A 23,877-nucleotide genomic window follows, 5' to 3' on the forward strand; every position below is an offset into this window, starting at 1 on the left:
AGAGCACACAACATCGAGATCTGTGAGACGCCAGAAAACATATCATGCCGAGCAGTGAAATTTCCTGATGTCTCATTGGAGGAACTGGGACAAAAAGTGGAATGCAACGTTTTGAATGGACTTACGTGTAACAATAAAGATCAGGCTGCTACACCTGCGGTTCCAATAGATATGTGTCTCAACTATGAGATTAGTGTATACTGCTGCAAACCTATATGCTTCACTACAACAACAACGACATCTCCAACCACAACTCCTTCCACTACTACCCCAACTACCACCACCACCAAAAGTACGACTACCATCACCCCCACACCAAGTACCACCATGCCAAGCACTACTTCCACACCATTTACCACAACACCAACTACCACTCCTACTACTACCACCTCCACTCCATCCACCACTACCCCAACTACCACTCCTACCACAACCTCTACAACCCCTACAAACACGCCAACTACCACGACGCCAACTCCTACTCCAACTACAGCCAGTACCACTACAGAACCCACTCCAGGTAATGAATATATTGTTACTTCTTAGTCTTAGAATGGATGAATGAACTAATCACTCATAGAATTCTGAAAAATGCTGACCACATTATGAGGGCATGTTTGCATCAGCACATGTAATCATTTCCCCCCCTTATTTCATTTTACTTGAACCATTGCAGGTACTAGCATTGCATCAATACCCACCTCCTCTTCTTAGGATTGTGGCTTGACTTTCTGTTGTCCCCCACACCCCGAGAATGTACAGGTGTAGGTAGAGATGTGAAGGCCTAGAAAAAAACAAACAAAAAAATCTTTCCCACTCTTTCCAAAGCCTTTTGTTTGGTTTTTTTGAAACATTGGGGTGGGGGATTGAGCTGGGACATGTAAAAGGGTACCGAAACTTTTTTCAATCCTGGCAAATCTTTTAATCTTTCAAAGTCCATGATAAAGTATGGCATCAAGGGAGAGGGCCTTCTCAGTGGTGACCCCCAAATTATGGAATGATCTCCCTGACAAGGTGTGCCTGGCGCTAACAATGTTATCTTTTCAGCGCAAGGTCAAGACTTTCCTCTTCTCCCAGGCATTTTAACATGTGTTTTTAAATTGCTTTTTAAAAATGTGTTTTTAAATTTGTATATTTGTTTTTAATGATTGTAAACCACCCAGAGAGCTTCGGCTATGGGGCGGTATACAAATGTAATAAATAAATAAATAACAAATATGAAGATGCATAAACTGATAGTGAACACTCAAATGTAGCTCCATTTGTAACTAAAAAATTAAAAATTAAATGAATTTGTAATTATCATCTGCATTAACATTGTTAATATACCAAATATGAAAATTTAATGACAAACCAAGTTATACATAATTTATATTTATGTTGCTCAAATAAAAATTACTTTCAATCTGTAAATGTGCTAAAAAATAAGTATTGCATATTATTCCATTTTCTCCAAAATTTCAGGTTTTTTCCCCTGAAGATCCCTGGAAAAACTGGAAGGGGGTTGCCATGCCATCAAAATTTCTTGAGATTTTACATCTTTAGGTGTAACTTTGATGTAAAGTGTAAAGGGTGAAATATACACATAATGGGATTATGCAGTAGCCAGGGTTATGTGCAAAATCAGAAGAGCAGCTTTCTTGTGCAAAATAAGCTCTCTCTTTCTCTCTCTCTTTAAAGAGGAGAGGGGAGGAAAAAGTCTCCAATAATAGGAAAAAAGGGATAATAGCTAGAGACAAGGAACATAATAAAGTATTTGTTGTTTCTCTAATTACAGACTGGGATATGCAGCAGGATGAAGTTAACTTGCTTCGGGCAACATCATGGGAGGTGGGAAGATGTGTGAAGGCAGTAATTGGTTTCTGATTGAAGAAGGAGAATTTGTGACCTGCCAGATTATGATGGATTACAACTCCCATCATCCCTGTCCATTGGTCATGCTATCAGGGACTGATAGAATGTGTAGTCTGGCAACATCTGTAGCACCACTGATCCCCCTCCCATTTCTGGCATAGGGAAGACTTTTTGAAGTTTAGTATTATTGTTGTTGGGGAATTTGTGCTCCACTTCAGGTGGCAAAATGTCTTGGTTCTGCCTGAACTGCAAGACACTTAGTACTTTTTTAATTGGCTACTTGGGATCAGCCATCATATTGCCACAGATGTTTCATAACTTTTTCAGATGAAATGGGCATGCATTGATTACTTTTCTTACTTTTCTTTTCTTTGCTGCATATTCAACAATAACCACCACAGGAAGCACTACAAGTAAGTAGTTTCTCCATAGAAACATAGATGTGTTTTTGTTTGGTTATATAATATTTCTGCAGAAATGTTAACTGTGCCCCCCTCTTTTGTGTGTGCGTGGGAAATAAAATATCAGTTTCTGGTTGACAATTTTAAAAGATGAGACTTGGCTCAAAAATATTTGTCAAATATCAACATCTAAAATCCATTTTGGTCAAGTTACAAATCGATTAAAATACTGATGAATTTGAGAGAACAGCTACCAAATCTGTAAGTGCTATAGGCTTAAGGTTCAAAATCTTGTTTTTAATACCTGAAATAAGTGTTCATTGGCTTAGAAAGATTAGAATCCCCTTTCATTGTCTTATTCTTTCTTTATCTTTAGGTGAGCAAGTTTGTAACTCTGTTATGTGTAACCCATCATATGTAAGGGGTTTCTTTAAAATGCAATTTATTTTTATCTTACAGATCCCTGCATCATGTGCTCTTGGTCTGATTGGATTGATACAAGCTACCCAGACTATAATGACAAGGATGGTGGTGACTATGAAACTTATGAGAAAATCAGAGAGAAGGGCATAGACATCTGTTTGTACCCATCAAACATTTCATGCAGAGCAGAAAAGTTCCCTGACACTTCACTTGAGGAATTGGGACAGACATTGGTATGCGATGTTTCTGTAGGACTAATCTGTAAAAACAAAGACCAAGTCCCTGGAAATTTGGCACCAACATGTCTCAATTACCAAATCAGTGTTTATTGCTGCAGAGATGTGTGTGCTACCACATCAACAGTTTCAACAGTTTCGACTACAACACTCACTTCCATCACCGGAAGTACATCTAAGACTACAACAGTAACAACAACAACAATACCTTGCACAACTGAAGAAACTGAAATACCATGGACCTCTTCAGGTCAGTATACCATAGTCGATTCAGTTCCAAATGATAATATGGCCCACATATAAAGTTTGCAGTTGCATTTCTGAAACTACATTGGGCAACCTTTGGTGTTTTTATTCATATTGTTAAAACATACATTGGGATGCTGCTAGAAAATTGCTTAAGATGTACATGTTCTCTGAAGTGATAAAGCTGGGATATTCCAGGTAATCATTTGTGTGGATATAGCTCTATTTTTAATGGTAACTCTCAAAAATATCCATCTGTAACTGTTACTTGGATTATGCATTTGCATTTCTATAAGGCATAGCTTTAATAATATGCATCCTTTCAGCACCATTTCTGTCTCTCATTATGGAAATATGATTAATCCATACCTAAGAATGAAATATGTTATCCCTGATCTGGCATGGGAAATCTTTGTTTAGTAGTGATTCCCATGTGCTGTTGCTGATGCAGGAGCAAACTTTGATACACATCTGCATCTGCAACAGGACAATACTGGGTGAGCAGAATACATCTTTTCATAGTGATGAGGAGTGTTTAACCCCATTCAGGGCCGCTGGTTGTTATAATGTTGGTTGTGTGCAATTAGACCTGGAGAGAAACCAATGGAATATGTTGTCCTCCAAGGTAGCTAATAAGAACATAAACAACAACTAACAATAATGGGGTGGCTCTCTGAAGGCCAGTTGTAGCCCCAAAGGAACAGTTTATTATTTTCCCCTTTTAGCATAATCAGCATAAAAGTATATGGCAGTTTAATATAATAATATAATATATTAATATAATATAATCAGGAGGTTTCCTCCTGAATCAAATTACAATATCCATAGTTAAATCTTTAGACCAGTGATATTTTGCAATGATTTTGCCAATGATATTTTGCAGCCGTTTTGCAAAGTCCCAGTGCTCCCTGAGGCTGAGCCAATACTTTAAGAAAAGACTTGTGACACCATTTAGAAACCTTCTGAAATCATGACTGAAACTCTGCAAAGCTGCTGCCAGTCAGCGTAAACAATACTGAGCTAGACAGACCCATGGTCTGACAATATAAGGCAGATGCCCATGTTCCAATTCCTGTTGTTGCCTATTTTTTTCTCCCATAATGTGATGCCTGAAGAAGGCTGTTTCACCCTGCTGGATAGTAGGATAAGCCTTGCTTTAGTTATTGATTTTAAGAGTTATTTTTAACATGTTAACATATATTATTAACTTTGGGATGTATTGTTAAAAATCCCAAAATTAACATTATGTTAACGGATTAAAGCTCTTCAGCCAATTGCATTAGAAACAACATACCTTCAAATTAGGTTACAACTGTGCTAGTTTTACAACACAATCCTATGCATTTATTCAGGATTAAGTCAAACTGTGTTCAGTTAGGCTTACTCCCAACTAAATATTTTATAACCTGCTCTGAGCCATTTTTTTCACTAAAGGGCAGGGTATAAATACTGTAAATAAATGATAAAGAAAATATCCATAAGATTGCAGCTAGTATGGTGTAATGGTTAAGATGTTGGAGTATGACCTAGGAGACCAGGGTTTGAATCCCCACACAGCCATGAAACTAACTGGGTGACCTTGGGCCAGTCAGGCCTCTCAGCCTCAGAGGGAGGCAATGGTGAACCCCATCTGAATACCGCTTACCATGAAAACCCTATTCACAGGGTTGCCATAAGTCAGGATTGACTTGAAGGCAGCCCATTTCCATTTCCATTTTGATTAATTGTATGAGTTTTAGCTGCCATCTGTGCACACTTAACCAGGAAGTAAGCCTTATTATAATAAAATAATAATAATAAAATTTTATTTGTGAGTCGCCTATCTGGCCGAATTAACGGCCACTCTAGGCGACGTACAATTTCACAGTAAAATACAATAAAAATACAATAAAAGCCAATGAGGACCAAACAATAATTAATAATACCAATATTAAAAGCTAACCCACCCCAGAGGTCCCGTAGGCCTGCCTGAACAGCCAGGTCTTTAAGGCCCGGCGGAAACCTATCAAGGATGGGGCATGGCGAAGGTCAAAAGGAAGGGAGTTCCAGAGGGTGGGGGCCACAATCGAAAATGCCCTCTCTTTGGTCCGCACCAGCCTCGCTATCTTAACTGGTGGGACCGAGAGAAGGTCTTGTGTGGCTGATCTCGTTAGGCGGCATAATTGGTGATGCTGGAGGCACTCCTTCAGTTAAACTGGGCCGAAACTGTGTAGGGCTTTAAAGGTCAACGCCAACACCTTGAATTGGGCCCGGTAAACAACTGGTAGCCAGTGTAGATCTATTAACACCGGAGTGATATGATCACGGCGATGGCTGTTCTTAATCAAATGTGCCGCTGCATTCTGTATCAGTTGTAATTTCCAGACCGTTTTCAAGGGTAACCCCACATAGAGCGCATTACAGTAGTCTAAGCGGGAGAAGACCAGGGCATGTATCACCCATGGGAGCAAATGGGCAGGAAGGTAGGGTTGCAGCCTCCTTATCAGATGTAATTGACACCAAGCTGCCCGGCTCACTGCCGAGACCTGAGCCTCCATGGACAGCTGGGAGTCAAGAATGACCCCGAGGCTGCGGACCTGGTCTTTTAAGGGTAATCTTACCCCATTGAACACCAGCTCTATATCCCCCAATCTGCTCCTATCTCCCACGAGCAACACCTCGGTCTTGTCGGGATTTAGTTTCAGCCTATTCCTTCCCATCCATCCACTTACAGATTCCAGGCACTTGGACATGGTATCCACAGCCAACTCTGGTGGGGACTTAAACAAGAGATAGAGCTGAGTGTCATCCGCATATTGGTGGCACCGCAGCCCAAATCTCCTGATGATGGCCCCCAGCAGCTTTACATAGATGTTGAATAGCATGGGGGAGAGGATAGAACCCTGTGGCACTCCACAATTGAGAGGCCAAGGGTCTGAGACCTCATCCCCCATTGCCACCCATTGGCATCTGTCTGAGAGATAGGAACGGAGCCACCATAAAACATACCCCCTATTCCTAAACCTTCCAGGCGATCTAAAAGGATACTGTGGTCGATGGTATCAAAAGCCGCTGAGAGATCCAGGAGGATGAGGAAGGTATATTCTCCCCTATCCAACTCCCTCCTCATATCATCCACCAGGGCGACCAAGGCTGTTTCAGTTCCATGCCCAGTCCTGAAGCCTGATTGGAATGGATCTAGATAATCTGCTTCATCTGTGTCTGTAACTGTTTGGCCACCACTTGCTCAATCACCTTGCCCAGAAATGGTAAGTTAGAGACTGGGCGGAAGTTATTCAACTCTTGGGGATCCAAGGAGGACTTTTTCAAGATGGGCTTTATAACTGCCTCCTTGAGGGCTAATGGCATTGCACCCTCTTCCAAGGATGCATTTACTATTGCCTTGATCCCTTCGCTCAGTCTCTCTTTGCAGCTCATAATGAGCCATGAGGGGCAAGGATCCAGCAGACAGGATTAAACACAGTAAGGCTTACTCCTGAGTAAACATGCACAAGAGTATGCTGTTCATTCACTGTTTAACTGAATTATCTCCATTATTATTTGTACACAAATAAAATAACAATTTTGAAGAAGATATATCTGGGTGACAACAGACTTTTTAAAAGATGTGACCTAATTAATTAGGGGCACCATTGGAGGTGAAGGGTTTTAATCAGTTAATTAATCAAAAAATAAACTAAAGAGCAAAATAGTAGTTCATCTAATCAATGTTTTTCATTCCTTCTTTACAGGCACTACAATTTCCAGCACAACCAAGTCTTCAACTATCACAGGGACTGTGTCCACAGCCACATCATCATCTACACCAACCCCTACTGGGACTCCATCAACAACCACGTCAACAACTACCACTTCCACCCTGAGTACAACTACACCTATGCCACCTACATCAACCACAACCACCACTGAAACCCCTACAACCACATCAACTTCTACACCAACCCCCACTTGGATTCCATCAACAACACCCACTACTACCACTTCCACTCCGACCCCGAGTACAACTACACCCATACCACACCCATCAACCACGATCACTGAAAATCCTACTACAACATCAACATCTACACCAACACCCACTCCGTCAACAACCACATCAACTACAATTACCACTTCCACTCCGACTCCAAGTACAACAACACCTACACCACCTACATCAACCACAACCAGCACTGAAACCCCTACCACAACCACATCAACATCTACACCAACCCCCACTGGGACTCCCTCAACAACCACATCTACTACAACTACAACTACCACCTCCACACCAACTCCAAATACAACAACACCTACACCACCCACATCAACTACCACTGAAACCCCTACCACAACCACATCAACATCTACTCCAACCCCCACTGGGACTCCCTCAACAACCACATCAACTACAACTACCACTTCCACTCCGACTCCAGGTACAACACCTACGCCACCTACATCAACCACCACCACCACTGAAACCCCTACCACAACCACATCAACATCTACACCAACCCCCACTGGGACTCCCTCAACAACCACATCAACTACAACTACCACCTCCACTCCGACTCCAAGTACAACAACACCTACACCACCCACATCAACCACCACCACCACTGAAACCCCTACCACAACCACATCAACATCTACACCAACCCCCACTTCCTCAACAACCACATCAACTACAACTACCACTTCCACTCCGACTCCAGGTACAACAACACCTACGCCACCTACATCAACCACCACCACCACTGAAACCCCTACCACAACCACATCAACATCTACACCAACCTCCACTGGGACTCCCTCAACAACCACATCAACTACAACTACCACCTCCACTCCGACTCCAAGTACAACAACACCTACACCACCCACATCAACTACCACCACCACTGAAACCCCTACCACAACCACATCAACATCTACACCAACCCCCACTTCCTCAACAACCACATCAACTACAACTACCACTTCCACTCCGACTCCAGGTACAACAACACCTACGCCACCTACATCAACCACCACCACCACTGAAACCCCTACCACAACCACATCAACATCTACACCAACCTCCACTGGGACTCCCTCAATAACCACATCAACTACAACTACCACCTCCACTCCGACTCCAAGTACAACAACACCTACACCACCCACATCAACCACCACCACCACTGAAACCCCTACCACAACCACATCAACATCTACACCAACCTCCACTGGGACTCCCTCAACAACCACATCAACTACAACTACCACTTCCACTCCAAGTACAACACCTACACCATACACATCAACCACCATCACCAGCACTGAATCCCCTACAACAACCACATCAACATCTACTCCAACCCCCACTTCCTCAACAACCACATCAACTGCAACTACCACTTCCACTCCGACTCCAGGTACAACAACACCTACGCCACCTACATCAACCACCACCACCACTGAAACCCCTACCACAACCACATCAACATCTACACCAACCTCCACTGTGACTCCCTCAACAACCACATCAACTACAACTACCACCTCCACTCCGACTCCAAATACAACAACACCTACACCACCCACATCAACCACCACCACCACTGAAACCCCTACCACAACCACATCAACATCTACACCAACCCCCACTGGGACTCCCTCAACAACCACATCAACTATAACTACCACTCCGACTCCAAGTACGACACCTACACCATCCACATCAACCACCACCACCACCACTGAAACCCCTACCACAACCACATCAACATCTATACCAACCCCCACTTCCTCAACAACCACATCAACTACAACTACCACTTCCACTCCGACTCCAGGTACAACAACACCTACGCCACCTACATCAACCACCACCACCACTGAAACCCCTACCACAACCACATCAACATCTACACCAACCTCCACTGGGACTCCCTCAACAACCACATCAACTACAACTACCACTTCCACTCCAAGTACAACACCTACACCATACACATCAACCACCATCACCAGCACTGAATCCCCTACAACAACCACATCAACATCTACTCCAACCCCCACTTCCTCAACAACCACATCAACTGCAACTACCACTTCCACTCCGACTCCAGGTACAACAACACCTACGCCACCTACATCAACCACCACCACCACTGAAACCCCTACCACAACCACATCAACATCTACACCAACCTCCACTGGGACTCCCTCAACAACCACATCAACTACAACTACCACCTCCACTCCGACTCCAAATACAACAACACCTACACCACCCACATCAACCACCACCACCACTGAAACCCCTACCACAACCACATCAACATCTACACCAACCCCCACTGGGACTCCCTCAACAACCACATCAACTATAACTACCACTCCGACTCCAAGTACGACACCTACACCATCCACATCAACCACCACCACCACCACTGAAACCCCTACCACAACCACATCAACATCTATACCAACCCCCACTTCCTCAACAACCACATCAACTACAACTACCACTTCCACTCCGACTCCAGGTACAACAACACCTACGCCACCTACATCAACCACCACCACCACTGAAACCCCTACCACAACCACATCAACATCTACACCAACCTCCACTGGGACTCCCTCAACAACCACATCAACTACAACTACCACCTCCACTCCAATTCCAAGTACAACAACACCTACACCACCCACATCAACCACCACCACCACTGAAACCCCTACCACAACCACATCAACATCTACACCAACCCCCACTTCCTCAACAACCACATCAACTACAACTACCACTTCCACTCCGACTCCAGGTACAACAACACCTACGCCACCTACATCAACCACCACCACCACTGAAACCCCTACCACAACCACATCAACATCTACACCAACCTCCACTGGGACTCCCTCAACAACCACATCAACTACAACTACCACCTCCACTCCGACTCCAAGTACAACACCTACGCCACCTACATCAACCACCACCACCACTAAAACCCCTACCACAACCACATCAACATCTACACCAACCCCCACTTCCTCAACAACCACATCAACTACAACTACCACTTCCACTCCGACTCCAGGTACAACAACACCTACGCCACCTACATCAACCACCACCACCACTGAAACCCCTACCACAACCACATCAACATCTACACCAACCTCCACTGGGACTCCCTCAACAACCACATCAACTACAACTACCACCTCCACTCCGACTCCAAGTACAACAACACCTACACCACCTACATCAACCATCATCACCAGCACTGAAACCCCTACCACAACCACATCAACATCTACACCAACCCCCACTTCCTCAACAACCACATCAACTACAACTACCACTTCCACTCCGACTCCAGGCACAACAACACCTACGCCACCTACATCAACCACCACCACCACTGAAACCCCTACCACAACCACATCAACATCTACACCAACCTCCACTGGGACTCCCTCAACAACCACATCAACTACTACCACCTCCACTCCGACTCCAAGTACAACAACACCTACACCACCCACATCAACCACCACCACCACTGAAACCCCTACCACAACCACATCAACATCTACACCAACACCCACTCCATCATCAACAACAGAGTGCTACTGTGTAATGAATGGAACCCGATATGAGAGAGGTAAATATATTGGGTTTAATCCAATTGAGATTGCTTTAGTATGTTCCCCAAATATTGCCATACACATGAAAATTTAATTTTCATTTAGTATTTTTTAATTGATATTATACAGCCCCGAGAGTGGCTGTATATTATACCCAGCATGGATTTTTCACATTCCACAATGTTAAATTGAAAATATCCCACATGCCATTCTGATACTTCCCATAAACTCATTTCAAAACAAAACCTTGCAAAACTTATAGTCCTGAACTCAGAAACGAAAGCAGAGAAAAATCAACTCATTTGAAATGCGGCATTGGAGGAGAGCTTTGCGCATACCATGGGCTGTGAAAAAAGACAAATAATTGGGTGTTAGAACAAATTAAACCAGAACTATCACTAGAAGCTAAAATGATGGAACTGAGGTTATCATACGTTGCACACAGAATGAGAAGACATGATTCACTAGAAAAGACAATAATGCTGGGAAAAACAGAAGGGAGTAGAAAAAGAGGAAGACCAAACAAGAGATGGATTGATTCTATAAAGGAAGCTACAGACGTGAACTTACAGGATCTGGTGGTTTATAACAGATACTATCGGAGGTCACTGATTCATAGGGTTGCCATAAGCTGTAATCGATTTGAAGGCATATAACAACAACAAATTTTCATGGCACAAAACAGTCAGAGAGAATTGAGAATTCAACGTGTAAAAAGGGGGAAAAACAGGCCCTTTTTGGACTTTTTTCTGTCAGTGTACTCATAGTTTGTTGAAATTAATTAGAAATCAGCCATGTTCACAAAGTACTTGTAATCCTGTTACTGGCCTTTCCCCATACTCTGACCTTCATCTTCTGTGGTTTAAAAGTTAAAAAATACCTGGCCAATTTTTAATTAATTCAAGAAATTTAGCATTGGAGTGAATGATAAGCCAGAGCATGCTTGGTAAGAACCAATTGTCAGTATTCTAAAAGCCAGAATCACAGCAGCTGGGCTTGGCTAATCAGGGGGCCATACCCACACCAGACCTTTATTTCACTTTAGACAGTCATGGATTCCCCCAAAGTATCCTAGGAAGTGTGGTTTGTGAAGGGTGCTGAGAGGAGACTCCTATTCCCCTGACAGAACTCCAGTGGCCACACTGACTGGTTTAACAGTCAGCCACTCTGATTGAAGGTCTGTGAGGGGAACAGGGCATCTTCTAGCAACCCTCCGCACCCTTCACTAACTACACTTCCCAGGATTCTTTGGGAGAAGCCATGACTCTCCAAAGTGAAATAAAGGCCTGGTGTGGATGTGGCCAGGGAAAGCTTAGGTTTAAATTTGGGTGGGAGGCTACATGTGCTTGCTGTAGAATAAAAAGGTGGGGGAAACCCTGAAAAAGAATGATACTGTTCACAATGTTTTCCTTTTGGAAAGGAAAGGGGCTTCCCCTCTGCCCAGTGCCAATCCACCCAATCTCCTCCCCTCCCTCTCCCCACCATCCTCCTACGCTCCCTTCCCCAGGTGAGTTTCACTGATCATAAGCATGATTGTACAGGAGTCAATCCCACTGAGCTCTAAAAGCATGCAAATGAGCAAACCTGCCTTTCCTTCCTCCCCCTTCTATACCCTCCCTCTTGTCCCTTCCTTCCCCCTTCCTTCTCGCCTCCCCCTCCACTTCCAATCCCCTCCTTTCCCTCTCCTCCACCTTTCTTCTCTCCCCTGCCCCTCCTCCTCCCTGATGGTCAGTTTTACCTATCCCAACCATGGTGGCTTGGGAGTAAATCCCATTGAACGCAATAAACATGCAAATGATCAGACCTGCCTTTCCTCTCCTTCCCCTCTCCTCTCCCTTCCTTCTTCCTTCCTCCTCCCCTGCCTACTCCAGCCCTTTTCTCCCTCTTCTCCTCCTCCTCCTTCCCCCCATGGTCAGTTTTACCTATCCTAAGCATGATTGCAAGGGAATAAATCCCAGTGAACTCAATAAGCATGTTAATGATCAAACCTGCCCTCCTCCTCCCCTCCCCTTCCTTCCTGCTCCTATCCCTCTCTTCCCTTCTACCCTTCCTCCTCCTCCCCTCCCCATCCACGGTGGTCAGTTTCACCTATCCTAAACTTAATTGAACTCAATAAGCATGCAAATGATCAATCCATTCTCAGCAAATTTGCACAGGATCCCATTTCTTACCTCCTGGATTTAAAAGCAAGGAAATTCACTAACAGGCTCAGAGGCACATGTTACCAAATTCTTCTAAGCAACACAGGAAGTGGATTGGACTCTGAAAGACCAACGCAAATTGTCTTTGCTTTTTTACAAATTTTAGGGCCATACAATATCTCAAACAGGAGGTCAGGTCTCCCCTGGTGCACTCACTATAGCCGCCCAATTTCCCTGCTTTTTAAAGTTTGACAGAAATATTTATTGGCTATAGGTATGTTCTTAAACCACAAGGTTTTTTTTTTTTTAGAAAGGTTATAGATTAAAACAGAAATGGGTAAGTTACAAACAAATATTTAATTCAGATAATTTAAATAATACTTAGGAAATCTATACTACACCCCCTCAACACCAGACAAAGTGCTAAATATCTGTTCTCCTATCCCACATCTGACACTGGTGTGGCAATGCATGGAATAGAAAATATTTTAAAGGCAAAGTGTAAGTCATGGTGAACGAGATATCAAGGTAAATAAAAAATACATCTGATAAAGCCAGCTGTGTAAGTAGTACCTACAGACATAATGCCTGTTCCTAATGTTGACAGATAGCAAGGAGATGCATGTAGTATCTTAGCAGTTGAAATGGTTGTCACAGGCGACAGGTACTTTTGCCTTAGAACTGAGAATGGTATCCTGAAACAACTATATTCAAGATTGCAGTTTTCTAACTGCAAGTAAAACCTTGTGAGTTTAGAGAGCATCCCACAAGATAACGTGCTGTCATTGTTCTCTGTTGTTAAACATTCGATTGCAACTGGGCAAGATTTTGTGAAATGCTATTCCAACCTAAAGCCAAAATCAAAGGTGTTTCAACATAAAATACCTGTAAAAACACACATTACAGAATATTTCTTTTCTTTTTAATTAGCACTGCCTCAACCAGGGATGGTTAACTTGTGGCCCTCCAGATGTTGTTGTGCTCTAACTCTTATTGATCCAAGTCAGTATGGCCAGTGGCTAAGGATGAGGGGAGTTGTAGGCCAGAAACTTCTGAAGGACCACAGGTTCCCCATCTCTGGCCTAATCCAATCTGCAGAATTTCTAGGAATAACACAGCCCCTACGGAAAGCTCAAAAAGCAAAAGTACCGACATTGACCCATTATACTGTTTCAATTGTTCACGCATTCCTAAGCCTTACTTGAAAATCTATAGAAAAGGGTTGGGTTGACCTCATTTGGGTCTTCCTTGTGCTTGTATCCACAACTTTTTCACCCTTCCTAATGAATCTTTGTCTTCAAGAATTATAATTTCTTTGCCATTTCTTTTCAAGTGTCAAATCTATGTATGCTAAATGCATGTGGGGGGAGAAACAGTGTGTTGGAGAACCCCACCTCACTATGCACATTTACCAAAGTATAGGAACAGACCCTGCATTTGTGTATACAACCCTATGTGTGCATGCAGGTTTGTCTATGCAGTCAGGAACTTGCTTCTTCTCTTGCAGGGTTCCTCACTACCTGTACAGAGCCCATGTGTATATAGTTTGTACATGAATAAGATCTGTTCCCACACTTTACTGAGCACATATAGTTTTCTGTGCCATTGCCATCTTGCTTCACCCCCTCCCCGCCAGCTCAGACATTGATTTCATAGAACAGCCATCTCTGTAAAGGGCTATAGTAATTCAGTTAGAACAATTTACTGTCATCGAAATCCATTCACTTGGAAGTTAGTGTGAATTAGCTCCACAGAATGCATGGCAACATGAATTTAGAGAGTTTCCTCCCTAAACTTACGTGCTTTGCTTGCTTTAAATTATTGCCTGTTCAGTTACAGCAGAGATAATTCTGCCCTGCACCAACTCAATGAGCAGCTGAGGTTTATAGACTTTGTTCATAGAATCATAGAATAGTAGAGTTGGAAAGGGCCTATAAGGTCATCAAGTCCAACCCCCTGCTCAATGCAGGAATCCAAATCAAAGCATTCCCGACAGATGGCTGTCCAGCTGCCTCTTGAATGCCTCCAGTGTCGGACAGCCCACTACCTCTCTAGGTAATTGGTTCCATTGTCGTATGGCTCTAACAGTTAGGAAGTTTTTCCTGATGTCCAGTCAAAATCTGGCCTCCTGCAACTTGAGTCCATTATTCTGTGTCTTGCACTCTGGGATGATTGAGAAGAGATCCCGGCCCTCCTCTATGTGACAACCTTTCATGTACTTGAAGAGTGCTATCATATCTCCCCTCAGTCTTCTCTTCTCCAGGCTAAACATGCCCAGTTCTTTCAGTCTCTCCTCACAGGGCTTTGTTTCCAGTCCCCTGATCATCCTTGTTGCCTTCCTCTGAACCTGTTCCAGTTTGTCTGCATTCTTCTTGAAGTGCAGAGACCAGAACTGGACGCAGTATTCAAGATGAGGCCTAACCAGTGCTGAATAGAGGAGAACTAGTACTTCACGTGATTTGGAAACTATACTTCTGGCATTTGCCTTTTTGCAGCCACATCACACTGTTGGCTCATATTCAGCTTGTGATCCACGACAGTTCCAAGATCCTTCTCACATGTCGTATTGCTGAGTCAAGTATCCCCCATCTTATAACTGTGCATTTGGTTTCTTTTTCCTAAGTGTAGAACTTTGCATTTATTCCTGTTGAATTTCATTCTGTTGTTTTCAGCCCAATGCTCCAGCCTATCAAGGTCCCTTTGAATTTTCTTTCTGTCTTCCACAGTATTAGCTATGCCCCCCAATTCTGTAAGGTTCATTCAGGTAGTCTGCAGGAAAGGTTGCAGAATGGTGAAGAATATCTGTACTTGGCCCTGAACTTGATTACTTCCCCCCCCCCGACAGCGTCTGAGACCATTTTGATCAGGGGCAGATGATCCCAAAGGCTTATGTATCCCTGACCTACAGCACAGTTAAAGGGTTCTTTCTCAGCAGCCTGGCTTATGACCCACGATTTACAACAGGAGTGTGGAACCAGATCTGGCTGGTGGGCCAGAACCTTAATTACCTAAGTCCCTGTGGGCCAACTTTGGCATGTGGGCAGGGCTGTAACTATCAACTGAGAGGTGGATACAGCTTGTTCCGTTGAAGGCATGTTCCCAGCGCCAATGGAGCTTTCTTGCAGTGCTGATCAGCTAAATGGTGCTCACAGGGAGCCTCCCAGCAAAGGGCCAATCAGGAACTCAATTTAAGCTCCCAGTTGCTCCTTTGCAGTCTGGGCTTTCCTTTGTGACCTATAACTACCCCACACCTGATGTCACATATGACATCAGGTGTAGGTCAGGTGAACATGGTGTGTGGAGAACATTCTTGGGACCCAAATTGGGAGCTGTACTGCACCTAATTAGGCCCACAGGCTAGAGGTTACCCACTGCTGATTTACATAATAAGGTGCTGGTTTTGAAGATGATGCCAGCAATGTTGAAATGAGAAGATTTTCCAGTTTTAATTTAAAACACACACACACACAAATAATGCATCAGCAGTCATGAGTGAGGTGATAAACTTGAAAATATAAAAAAAACTAACACAATTGTAACGTTTGACATTATTAGGGGAAATTTTTTAAACCAATCTTTTGTTGAAAGCAAACATTATCTTTCAGCTTAAGAGTTTGTAATTTGAGATTTTGAAACAGTAAGAGTGAGCTTAATTTTTTAGCAACTTATGTTCAACAGTTTTATGGTTAAAAATTAAATTGAGTTTTGTCAAATTTCAGCAGCAAATTTGAAGTTTCTTCTGGTTGGAACATGTGGTGGAGCTTCAGTGACGACCCACTGAAATTCACAATTCCAGTGAATGTGGGCACAAAGAGCTGTGCAGTCAGTCTAGTCTATAATAATATTTGGCTTAAGGTGTCTCCCAGTATTGGAAGCACAAAGATGAAGCTTTTTGTTGTATGTTTGTTGCTGTTTTGAGTGTTTTTATGTTGTTCCTCTTTTAGATTTATTGTATTTTTGTTGATTGGATCCCCCCTCCTTTTTGCTAGCTGCATTGAATGCTTCCATTTGGAAAGGAAAATGTAGGCTATACATTTTATTATCAATTAAGAAATAATGGAATCTGCTGAGCCACCCAAATTTTTTCAGGAATCCAGTCCTGGAATTTCAGAGGGCAGGTGTATAATGTTTACAGTTGACTTCACCAGTCTTTTAGCTGAAGGAATTTGAGAAGGTGTATCTCAACAGAAAGTGTCCCAGCCATTGTTTCCTTAGTTGTGTTCAGTTACAACTTATGCTAACACCTATCTTTCAAAATCTAGGTGAAATAATAGAAGAAGGCAGTTATAGAGGAGTGTGCTTTCTTGCCAACTGTTCATGGTGGTGTGAAGTAGAGTATTACTCTTGGAATTGTTTGTCCACAACAACACCAACTACAGCTACAACCTCAACAGTGCCAACTACAACAGGAACTAGTACAACCATAAGCAGCAGCACCACTACGTATGCACCAACAAATGCTACAGCACAAACCAATATGTCTGTAATAACAGAAAGTTCTACATCTCCAACTTCTCATCGTGTAGAAATAAACACATCCTCATCCACACCCACACCCACATCCACACCCACATCCACACCCACATCCACATCCACACCCACACCCACACCCTCTTGTAAAAATGGGACTGTTCCAGTAAGTATTTTTTTTAAGCATTGTAATTAATATGGGCACATCTTGAATTATTTTGAATGTTTTCCTGCCTCTCCCCTTTCAAACCTCAAATTGTTCTTTTCACATTTTCAATAAAAAACTTTCAAGATTTATGCAAGAGCTACGGAAAGGAAGCTGCAGCCAGTCTGTGTTTGTTATGTATTGAATGACTTTTCCATTCATGTGTCAATTCTGTCCATTTTTTTTTCACTTGAAAGGAGTGATTTTCCACTGCGATTTGCTGTTGTCCAAACTGTAGGTTTAAAGAGAAAGGATACAAATGATATTTATCAATTTCAAGTGAAAGAAAATAGACAAAATTAATTCTGATGAGTTTCAAGTTGTAAAGAAAATGAAACTGGTTTTATCCACCTTTGGTGAGCTTGTCATGCAGTGCATTGGCAAAATAAAGCAATACAGGATATCACTACATACAGTATAGACTTCATTTAGCTATATCAGCCTGGAACAGAATGTTGGCAACTGGTTTTTACATGTACAGGTTGCAAGGATTCTCTTGACCCAGAAATGTTTCTTCTGTCTTGTGACCTAGTGCCAACCTCACAGAAATCAATTTGATTTGGGCCTATGGGGGTCTTACCTAAAATCATATCTAATCCCTAGTGTTGAATATTGTACTTTGGATTTTATACATTTAAAAATAAATAAAATGAGCCATGAGTATGTACACAGCTGTGAAGTGTGCATTTAAAACAGTATTAATCTTCAGGTGAATTATTTGACATGTGTTGACTGGAAAACTGTTGATTATCAATCCATCAATATATATTTGGACATGAATGTTGTTTAAAGTGCCATATATTTTATCTCTGTCTTCTCAAATACAGCCAGGAGGCTCTTGGTGGGTTTGTGAGTGTACCTATGCCATATGCATTACAAATGACACATGGGAGTTGGTTACTGTAACGTGCGAGGAACCACCCGAGCCCCAGTGTTCCAATGGGCTTGCCCCTGTGCGTGTGATGAACAAGGATGGATGCTGCTGGCACTGGGAATGTGACTGTGAGTTTATACAGAAAATCTGTTAGGTGTTCTCTCAAAGAATTCCTGCTGACAGGGGAAAGCTGTAGTTCATACAATGGTATCATATTGGCATCATATCACCCTTAAGAATGAGGCCTTCTGTGTGAGGTAGCCAGGAGTGTGTCAGAGCCATCTGATGCTCTGGCACTCTGGTCATCTCGCCCAGAGAGCCTCGCTCTGAAGGACTCTGGGCCCTTTATCAGAGTGAAGCAAGGGAGGAAAAGGTGAGGAAAAGGTGGATGTGGCATCAAAAAGCCTTACCTCACCAGGTAGCTGGTGGGTAGACAACTTTCCAGTCACTCAGGCAAGTTAATAATGAGCCGAGTGGGGATGGGGGACACCAATTCGCCAGCCTGTGTTGCTTGAGAACATGTTTTCATTCCGCCTCATTATTGGGCCAACCCTGTGTTAAGGCAACTCAGTAGTAGAAATTTATTGATCCAATCAACTGCTCTCACAATAAAATGTATACATCAGTTAATGTAACAAAAATAAGATACAAAATTATTGATTTTCTCTATTAATAAGTAGAAAAACACGATTACATTTGTTAGATAAGATTTTTACCCTATTCTGATAGGGCATGCCCCTGTGGTTCAGCGAAAACAGAAAAACATTTTTTTCATTTCTCAGATTTCCAAAGTGAAGGATGTAAATTAAATGTTAACATGGAAGAAAAGCTTGAAAATTTGTACAGAGTTGTTTCTTTTAGAAGAATTGTTAGAATTATCATATAATGCCTGATGATACTGGTGGAGAACTGATAGAAATGGTTTGTTTGTCCTCCTGTTTTTATTGTTGCTGTTGCACTGTTGTTGTATGCATCACAAGAGGTAGATTCAGTTTCTTGAATGTTATTTATTATTTTATTATATTTTATAATATATATATATATATATATATATATATATATATATATATATATATATATATATATTATATTATATTTTATATTATTTTAGCTGGTGGGGCTGATGGTATTTTACTCAAAGCCACAATTTCTGTGACAGTCTCCATCTAGATTTTCTCACTCTTACCCTTTCTTGTAACAAAAATGTTATTCATGTTCCTCTGCCAAACCAGAAACTCAGCCAGTTTTATTGTCTTTCTAAAGGCTACTGCACTGGCTGGGGAGACCCACATTATAAGACATTTGATGGCTTCTACTACAGTTACCAAGGCAATTGTACCTATACCCTGGTGGAAGAGATTAAAGAAACAATTGACAACTTTGGAGTGTACATTGATAACTACCACTGTGATCAAAGAGAGCCAGTCTCCTGCCCACGTACACTCATTGTAAAACATGAGACACAGGACATACGCATACACACGCTCAGACCAATTCCTGTAAAAATAGAGGTATGAGTCAAATGGCTTATGTTTCAGCATTCATGTAATGATTGTTATGACAATGAGAAAACTGCAGTTGTTTAAATGCAGCTCAGCATTTGCTAAACAGATACTAAAGATGATAAATACAGTTGTTTTAATAATTTCTTTCTATAGCATATATAGTATGGAGAGTTCTTCTGACAAGAATCTTCACCACAGTCCTCTGAATTAGGCCATTGATATTAACATTCCCATTTTACAGATGGAGAACAGAGGCAAATAAATCCTGCTCTGGAGTCTCCTTGCAGATATGCCTGTCCAGCTGCTTCCCTATACTCTAATGTCAGAGGCAGCTCTGATCACATTTCCCCATTTATGCTAGCTTGGAACTCCATGAATGCAATGGAGCACCCATGGAACTTTTGATCAGGGAGATACTGATGGGCCTCCCTCCCCACCAACCCACCGCCCCCATCCCTCCCTCCCTCTCATTGGTTGCCTGTGGCCTCAGAAGGAGGTAAGGAGGTTGACAAGCACCCACAGTAATTCTCTTTGTCCTGAGGCTAACTGAGAAAACAGCACAGAAAAACCTTCCTCATTCTTTCCCTCCTGCTGTTGCTTGCAGGCCCCTTTCCAACCTGTGGCTATTTTCCCTTCCCCATCTTTCTACTTGTGAGTAGGACCTCATGTAGGTGTTTGCTGTCAAGCAGGCTGTGTTCATTGCATTGGCTGGGAGGGGGTGCTTCAATCCCCAGTGTGAGTCGTCTCATGCGTCCCTGCTTCCATTGAGATACACTGCTACTATTGTTAGATGGTTGTACCTCTGCACTTCATCTGAGTCAGCCCCACCCACCTCTTTCAACCTCTTCCCCCAGCATGGGCCCATTGTGCAAGCAGAGTCTGGTCACACAACATTGGATTTCATCCGTAATTTGTATGAGGATAATTTTAACACTTGCTTTAATTGATTAAATAGATTAATTAGGCCCTTAAATGTTGAACACTACTTACTTGTATCCCTTTGAACCCTTTGGATATTAGGTGACCATAAATGGGAAGACAGTGAATTTACCTTACAAAAAATACGGCGTGAAAGTTTATCAGTTAGGTATTAATTATGTGGTGGAAATTCCTGAATCGAGGATAAACGTAACCTTCAATGGTATATCCTTCACTATTCGGATGCCCTACGAGCTATTTGGCAACAACACCCAGGGACAGTGTGGTAAGGATTATTTTGTTTGTGCTTTTAAAATTAGAACATGTAAAGTAAATAATATGAAAAGTATCACCAATATAAAACATTGGGTGAATATTCTAAGACTACATTCACACCTAATTTCAATGGTAGTAATAACATGATCTAGTGTGTGAAAGCAGCTCGCCCCCCCTCCAATTAATTGGGGATTCTTTGCATGCGAGCAAAAATTAATGGAAGTTAGAAAAATCTGTGCTACGAGTTGTGTCAATCCACTTTCACACCTTGTGTTATTATTATTTTATTATTATTGTAATAATAATAATCAGAAGTAGGCAGTGGAAACCAAAATGTTTACAACTGTCTGAACTCCTCTGCCTTTTGTCAATGTCAGGTACATGCAACAATAATACAGCAGATGATTGTAGGATGCGCAGTGGAGATCTTGCACCTACCTGTGAAATAATGGCAGATGACTGGGTTATTGATGATGCCTCCAAACCACATTGTCCTCGAATGCCCCCAACTCTGGGACCACCAACTGTTAAACCCCTCTGCAAACCATCTCCGCTCTGTGGACTTTTACTTGGGAGGTAAACATGCTCTCAGCTCTTTTCACTTTTGGAATATGCATCTGTTTAGTTTGGTCCTCATTGCTTAAAGTTTTATTTTTCTACAGTTGCCTGGTCTTCAGAGTGATTTAAGAAATTTGCTTTGCACCTGTATGTATTTTTCTGGGGTAACTGAGTCCCCCAAAATGCGTGGGCATGGGGACTCGTATTTATTATCCAGTTGCACAAGTACAACTTTTGGTTACTGATATGCCTGTTTTTCAAGAAGTTTTTTGAGTCCTTTTACTTATTATGTTTTTTGAAGAAAGTACTTTACAGTGTTTTATCTTTATGAGGGTGAACCCATGTTTCCCACAACGTAGGTCTCCATCCCATCTCATTGCACTGCAATACCCTACCTCTGTTATTCCCACTTTCTCAAAGCAATGAATGGCTCAAATGAATCAGTCCCGTACCTCCTTCTGTGTGTCTAATTTTTATGGCTCTGGGCTCAAGAAACTTTCATCCCATTTACTCATAATCTGCAGTGAATTCTGTCACCCTCTTTGATAGCAACTTTAGGGAATGCACTCCTAGCCTCTTCTATATATTATAGTATGAGATATGGAAAAATCTGGCAATTTTGGTTCTCTCAGTTTCTCACTTTTCCAATCTTAAATTCAGTTCTCCACATTTCTACAGCAATTTGTGTGTTCTCCAGCATTTTAGTGCAAATTTATCCTAATAAACACATTTTTGTAGGCGGTTTTGATTAATGTACACATTTTTACAAACCATTTTTATCATATAATGTCTTTTTTGTTTGTTATTTTCACTCATATTTTCATGTTTATGTACATTTCTCCCTATTATAGGCATTTTTGTAAACATTGGTTGGCAAACTGCATTGCAAAATTCAAATAAGTGCAAATTTCAAAGGATGGCTCTTTCAGTTGTCATATTGTTTCAGAAAGTGCAAATTTGATAGATTTGGTTTTAAATGCAAATGGAATAGAATTTCTCATGGATCCCTATATGAGGCATATGTAGAATGAACAGTTTTCCTAAGGAAATAAGCATGGATAATTCTGTAATTAATATTAATTTAATTTTTTTCTGCATGTAGTGTTTTCAAGAAATGCCATGACGCTGTTGATTATCAAAGCTTCTATGAAGCCTGCGTATTTGATAACTGCAGGATTCCTAACCGTGGCATGGAATGTGCAAGTCTTCAGATCTATGCATCAACGTGTGCAGACCAAGGAGTCTGCATTGATTGGAGAAAGTTTACCAATGGCACATGTCGTAAGTGCATACTTTTAAAATTCATCTGGAACTATTAGGATGACTGTGGAACCTGTGCCTCTCCAGATGTTATTGGACTGTAACTCTCATCAGCCCTAACCAGAATGGTCAATGACCAGGGATTTATTTATTTATTTATTTTATTTAATTTATATACCGCCCGAAGCCCGAAGGCTCTCTGGGCGGTGTACATAAAAGGTAAAAGCAAGGACAATATATAAATACAATAAATACCGTAACTCAAAAAAACAAAAACACACAAACAATAGAAAAACCCAACAACATCCTGAAAACAACATAGTAATAAAATACTATAAAAATACACTTTAAAATGCCTGGGAGTATAAAAAGGTTTTCACCTGGCGCCGAAAAGATAGCAGCGTCGGCGCCAGGCGCACCTCATCGGAGAGACCATTCCACAGTTCGGGAGCCACAACCGAAAAGGCCCTATTTCTAGTCACCATCCTCCGAGCTTCTTGATGGGATGGTACTCGGAGGAGGGCCTTAGATGTTGAGCGCAGTGTACGGGTAGTTTCATATTGGGAGAGGCGCTCCACCAGGTATTGTGGTCCCATGCCGTGTAAGGTTTTATAGGTCAAAACCAGCACTTTGAATTTAGCCCGGAAACAAATAGGAAGCCAGTGCAGACGGGCCAAAACAGGTGTTATATGAGCGGACCTTCTGGTCCGCGTCAACAATCTGGCCGCTGCATTCTGGACTAACTGTAGTTTCCAAACTATCTTCAAGGGCAGCCCAACGTAGAGCGCATTGCAGTAGTCCAATCTAGAAGTTACCAGAGCATGAACCACTGAGGCGAGGTCGTCACTGTCCAGATAGGGACGTAGCTGGGCTACCAATCG

At 42.1% G+C, this 23,877-nt stretch overlaps 1 protein-coding gene across 1 annotated transcript in view; it reads left to right on the forward strand.

Annotated features, from left to right (window-relative positions):
- MUC2 (mucin 2, oligomeric mucus/gel-forming) overlaps nt 1-23,877 on the forward strand; it is a 98,083-nt gene that overhangs the window by 56,879 nt on the left and 17,327 nt on the right. Inside the window, exons 33-42 of the mRNA XM_061610096.1 lie at nt 221-520; nt 2,256-2,267; nt 2,715-3,164; nt 6,892-10,806; nt 17,193-17,566; nt 18,433-18,607; nt 19,743-19,990; nt 21,005-21,188; nt 21,556-21,754; nt 22,839-23,017. Of these exons, the coding sequence (XP_061466080.1) occupies nt 221-520; nt 2,256-2,267; nt 2,715-3,164; nt 6,892-10,806; nt 17,193-17,566; nt 18,433-18,607; nt 19,743-19,990; nt 21,005-21,188; nt 21,556-21,754; nt 22,839-23,017 (6,036 nt within the window). The remainder of the gene's footprint in view (nt 1-220; nt 521-2,255; nt 2,268-2,714; nt 3,165-6,891; nt 10,807-17,192; nt 17,567-18,432; nt 18,608-19,742; nt 19,991-21,004; nt 21,189-21,555; nt 21,755-22,838; nt 23,018-23,877) is intronic.

This window comes from Rhineura floridana, chromosome 2 (assembly GCF_030035675.1).
Source record: "Rhineura floridana isolate rRhiFlo1 chromosome 2, rRhiFlo1.hap2, whole genome shotgun sequence".
NCBI lineage: Eukaryota > Metazoa > Chordata > Lepidosauria > Squamata > Rhineuridae > Rhineura > Rhineura floridana.